A 6,000-nucleotide genomic window follows, 5' to 3' on the forward strand; every position below is an offset into this window, starting at 1 on the left:
AAGTCTATATCTATCTCGATTCCTTTATATATGTACAACCAACCGTTATCCAATCAAACTTAATATACTCTGTGAGCTCTGCTCAACTGAGTATAAAAATATAGATCGATAGTTAAGGCGTTCCTCTGTTCGATAATACTCATCAGGCATGCTTAACCAACGAACCGATATCATTTCGTTACGATATTTAACGTTAATAAACGAAACAAAGTCATTTCGTTTCGTTTATTAACGTTAAGAACGTCAACTTAACGAAATGATTTTGTTTCGTTTTCTGCCATATCAAAACGAAATCAAATCGTTTATGTTGATTATTAATTTCAAACTATGCTGGCAAAGCTGATTGATGACGTAGTCATTAAAGGTGAAAGCATTAGCCAAGCTGATTGCAACTTCTCTCATGAATTTTGACAGTGCGAACATTTCTCGGAGTATTTTTGACATTACCACCAACGAATTACACAAACAAATTACATGGAGTTTGTTTGTGTATGTCCGCTCGCTGTTACCACCTTACGGCTTCACCATGGCTATAGCATTGCCAGCACAATTCAAACACAAAGTATCACGTTTTTCTTAACGTTTTTAACTTTAACGAAAGCTTTTCGTTTCGGTTAAAAACGAGATACAATTTATCTTGATAATTTCTTTATCGATAATATTTCGAAGTGTTTCAACGGAAACGGTGGAAATTTTTTGATAAACGATTAGCTTAACGTTAAGGTGCATCTCTGATACTCATCCCTGTCCTTCATGTTTTCCCTCAGTAAACAAGGGTGTTTGCCACATAGTAGCTTCTGCAAAGGAAAATGTTTGTATCTTCTTACCTCTTCTCTCCTCCACATCACCCACATTCTCTATTTATCTCTCTTCTACTCCCACTTTCTTTCCTCTACCTCTAACTCCCTCTATTTTTCTCTTTCCTATCTTCCCCATCGCACTCTCTCGATTTTTATCTCAGTTTCCTACTCCCGCCTTCCTTTCCTCTCCCACACCCTCTCACTGTATTTTTCCTCTCCCCATTTCCAATTCCCACTCCTATCTTTCAATTTGTTTACACATCAAACTTCGTACTTACACCCTTTTATTAAAAGTTTTTGTAGCGAACTATCATTTTGCGGCATATCGTAGAATACACACATTAAGAACACATTGTTGTCGATACCCACGTCATCAATATCTTAGATCAGAGTCAACAAATATCTTCGTGTACAATTTTATGCTGGAAACAGTTTACCTGTGACCATATATCGATTCGAGGTTTTAATCTACCGACTAAAGAGCCAACAACTCCTTTCCTTCCCAGCCTGACGTTTAAGTCGCCAAGCATGATTCTGATGCAGATTAATGATCCGGTAACAAGCATCATTAAGGCACCAGCTCGACCATCTCGGGAACGCTTTTGTATGAATATGAAACCTTCAAGGCCATACCACCCTCCCACCCCCTAGATCCATGAAGAACTTGGGGTCACCAGAGCCTCAACTGTTCAAGTAACAGGATTCGCCACAGGTAGGTGAGGTTGAGAATTGGGTTGGAGAAGCTATATTTTGCGTTGGAAACACCTTAAAAGGGTTGCGCTGCACTACCCCCTAAATCAATTTAGTATTTTAGTCGCCTATTACCACAGGCATACCTGCCGCGGGTATATTCTAAGCTCCTAACCCGCTTTTCTCTCTCTACCTGCTGTGTGAGACGCCCTTTATACGCCTGACTTGTTGCTGCTGTTGTTGTAGCGATAAAGAAACTCCCCGAAGGTTTTTGGGTTTTGTTGTCGATTTTGATGATCCCTTGCCGGATATGTATCCGGTACGTTCAGGTAATAAGCACCATGAAGTTACTAGCTCGGACATCTCGTGAATGATTTAGTATGACTAGGCTATCCAGCCCCCAACCCCTAGTTTCCACCTTTTCTTATCCATCGCATTTAGTGTAAGCCAGTAAGCCAACTGAGCAGCGATACGTTCTTGTAGAATGATCCGCATATTCCAAAAACTTACCCTTTAATCAGAGTCCTTCAAATATTTGCCATCATCGTCATCAGAAAAGAGTTTTTATTAGAAATGATGGAGTTTTACGTGGTAGATTCTAAGTCCAGCTCATGACCCTATTACGTGATTGGTAGTTTGTTACTCATTTATATAGGAAACGTCTTCATCCAAGACAGACACTAGCTTGCAACTGCACTTTAAGGTAAACACAACGGTGCAAACCTCGGTGAACCCTTAAGCCGAGTAAGCCGCGTGGTAGCCGAGCTTCCATGTTGTTGCTATTCTAGAGATAAGGACACTCCCCGAAGTACTTAGGGAGTGTTATCGATATTGATGGTCCTTTGCCGGATGCAGATCCGGTACGTTCCGGTCACAAGCACGATTGAGGTACTAGCTCTCTTACGACAGGCATACCTGCCGCGGGTATATTCTATGCCCCCTAATCCGCTGGGGTGAGCCGAGTTTACTCCTCATTTTCGGGGGAACGACGTGGATGTAAGAGTCGGGACTGGGCATAACCGGCGACTAGAACTCCTTGCCGCGCCATACAACCGCCATACATTATACTCCCAGGAGCACATCTAGGTAAGAAACAATGAGCCGAAGAGGAACGATAGTTTAGTAATATTCGGTGAGTATTTTAGGAGCTTGATGTTGATGACATTTCTGACGCGCATTCTATGCTATGATTATTGAAATAGACTTTTTTTATTTATGTATCTTTTTTGTTGTACTTTGTTATTTAGAAGCATTTTTTCATTATCGTTATTAAATTTTTAAAGATATTCGTTTTCGAGACATATGGCTCAAAATTTTGTTCTTCTGTAAACAAAGAACCAGTCTTTTACTGGAGTGACAACTTTTTCCGATTATTTATTAATTTTTTTTATTAAGACTAGCTAAACCTAATATCCAGATCTAAACTGTTATAAATTTGCATATTATCTTGCAGAATATGTATTTGGCAATTTTGCACAAAAAAAAAAAACGATTGAATCTCATTGTCGTATATAAACTGCTGATGGACGAAAAAATATTATTAGTTCAGAACAATTGATCGAGTGGAGTGTTTTCAACCAGTATCTTTTAGTTAGCCTAAAAATGGTAAGAAGCATATATTCATAAACAAAGGAAATAAGAACCAGGACGCCAAAATTATTATTTTATTAAAGGACTTAAACAAGATGGACCAAAAAATATATATTTTGGCGTATATCAAGGTATGAGTGGAAGAGCGCCCGATCCCAAATACCGATCCGGAAACGCACTATCTCAAGCTATAGCTGCAGACAGTGTTAAATATCAGTACAGTCTTCCACTCATCCCTCGGTATACAAATAATGCTTTCAAGTTCATCCAAAACTTGTTTACTATATTTTATCTAAAACCGCTCTTTTCTTTGTTAATTCATTCGTTGCAGAAACTCTTCGTCGTTATCGCTTTATTTGCCAGCTTAGCTGCAGGTGCCAAAAACCCGAGCGTTGAGTACCTGCCGCCATCAAAAGGAGCTGCTACTTCAATATCCTCAGAATATTTACCGCCAGCGGCCAGTACACAACATGCCAGCTATTCAGCTCCAGCGCCAATACACTACACAGCTCCCGTAGCTTTCGCTTCGCATGCATCTCCCAGCTATACGGCAGCTGCTTCATCTCCAAGTGTTTCATACTCAGCTCCAGCGTCAGTACAGTACACATCTCCCGTAGCTTCCGCTTCGCATGCATCTTCCAGCTATACAGCAGCTGCTTCATCTCCAAGTGTTTCATACTCAGCTCCAGCGCCAATACACTACACAGCTCCCGTAGCTTCCGCTTCGCATGCATCTCCCAGCTATACGGCAGCTGCTGCATCCCCAAGTGTTTCATATTCAGCTCCAGCGCCAGTTCATCACACTGCTCCCATAGCTTCCGCTTCGCATGCATCTCCCAGCTATACGACAGCTGCTTCATCCCCAAGTGTTTCATACTCAGCTCCAGCTCCAGTTCATCACACTGCCCCCGTTGCTTCCGCTTCGTATGCATCTGCCAGCTATACGGCAGCTGCTTCATCCCCAAGTGTTTCATATTCAGCTCCAGCGTCAGTACACTACACAGCTCCCGTAGCTTCCGCTTCGCATGCATCTCCCAGCTATACTGCAGCTGCTTCATCCCCAAGTGTTTCATATTCAGCTCGAGCGCCAGTTCATCATACTGATCCCGTCGTTTCTGCTTCGTATGCATCGCCCAGCTATACGACAGCTGCTTCGTCCCCAAGTGTTTCATATTCAGCTCCAGCGACAGTACACTACACAGCTCCCGTAGCTTCCGCTTCGCATGCATCTCCCAGCTATACGGCAGCTGCTTCATCCCCAAGTGTTTCATACTCAGCTCCAGCGCCAGTTCATCATACTGCTCCTGTTGCTTCTGCTTCGTATGCATCTCCCAGCTATACGGCAGCTGCTTCATCCCCAAGTGTTTCATATTCAGCTCCGGCACCAGTACATCGCACTCCTTCCGTTGCTTCAGTTTCGTATGCATCTCCCAGCTATACGGCAGTTGCTTCATCCCCAAGTGTTTCATATTCAGCTCCAGCACCAGTACACTACACAGCTCCCGTAGCTTCCGCTTCGCATGCATCTCCCAGCTATACGGCAGCTGCTTCATCCCCAAGTGTTTCATACTCAGCTCCAGCGCCAATACACTACACAGCTCCCGTAGCTTCCGCTTCGCATGCATCTCCCAGCTATACGGCAGCTGCTTCATCCCCAAGTGTTTCATATTCAGCTCCGGCACCAGTACATCACACTCCTTCCGTTGCTTCAGTTTCGTATGCATCTCCCAGCTATACGGCAGCTGCTTCATCCCCAAGTGTTTCATTATCAGCTCCAGCGCCAGTTCATCACATTGCTCCCGTTGCTTCTGCTTCGTATGCATCTCCCAGCTATACGTCAGCTGCTTCGTCTCCAAGTGTTTCATATTCAGCTCCACCTCAAAAAGCATCGTATTCGCTTCAAAGCTATCATGTACCAGCTGCGTCACAAGTAATATCATACTCGGCTCCAAGTCAAAAAGTTAGCATATCTGTGCCTACAGCAGCTGCATCGGCACCAAGATCATACTACTCTGCTCAGGGCCAACAAGTGGTTCACAAAGCTGCAGTTTCTCCAGCTTCTTACACATCATCAAGCTATTACGCTGCTGCTTCAGCTCCTAGAGCAACCTACTCTGCTCCCGTAAAAAAAGTGACCTACTCTGCTCCTAGCTACTCGGTTGCTGCTTCAACTCCAAGTGTTTCTTACTCAGCTCCGGTGCAAAAAGTTACTTACAAAGCTCCCGCTGCTTCAGCCTCTTACTCAGCACCAAGTTACTCAGCTGCTGCTTCAGCGCCTGCTTATAAAGTAACCAATTCAGCTCCAGCATCATATTCGTCTTCAAGCTATTCGGCTGCTGCTTCGGCTCCTAGTGTATCCTACTCAGCTCCAGCTTATAAAAACACCTACTCTGCTCCTGCTGCTTCAGCAACTTACTCAGCTCCTAGCTACTCAGCTGCAGCTTCAGCTCCAAGTGCATCCCACTCAGGTCCAGTTTCCTACTCGCTTCCAAGCTATTCAGCTGCAGCTTCCGCTCCAAGTGCATCCTACTCAGCTCCATCAGAATCAATTGATGCAGCTTCAACGTCGGATACTCAATATGCTGCCGATGGTGGCTACGTTTACAGAAAACGTAAATAGACAAGTATTCTGAATTTGTGTTGAACAAAAATTTATTATAAATGCGAAATAAAATGAAATTGTTACGAAATTTTTAGAAGTCTGACTTTATTCTAAAACTTTATTCTCAGATGTATTAGGGTAGGGCGATAACATTGGTAAATCAAGATATAAAATATTTTGTTTTTGTTTGAGCTTGCCATTAGCAAGATTAGCGCGTTTACGAAAGTAAATGGGCTGTGAAATGACTTCGGCTGTGGCAACTAAATCGATGGGTTTCGGCTCGTTTGCACTTTCCATAACTGGCCAACCCGTTATAAG

At 43.2% G+C, this 6,000-nt stretch overlaps 1 protein-coding gene across 1 annotated transcript; it reads left to right on the forward strand.

Moving 5' to 3' along the window:
- The first annotated feature begins 2,920 nt into the window (after positions 1-2,920).
- LOC137248314 (pneumococcal serine-rich repeat protein-like) lies at positions 2,921-5,724 on the forward strand. Its single transcript, XM_067779183.1, has 2 exons — positions 2,921-3,095; positions 3,412-5,724. Exons 1-2 carry the CDS (start codon positions 3,093-3,095, stop codon positions 5,698-5,700), a joined length of 2,292 nt encoding a protein of 763 aa, XP_067635284.1. The 5' UTR covers positions 2,921-3,092; the 3' UTR covers positions 5,701-5,724.
- The last annotated feature ends 276 nt before the right edge of the window (positions 5,725-6,000 follow it).

The sequence above is a fragment of the Eurosta solidaginis genome, chromosome 4, assembly GCF_040869045.1.
Source record: "Eurosta solidaginis isolate ZX-2024a chromosome 4, ASM4086904v1, whole genome shotgun sequence".
Taxonomy (NCBI): Eukaryota; Metazoa; Arthropoda; class Insecta; order Diptera; family Tephritidae; genus Eurosta; species Eurosta solidaginis.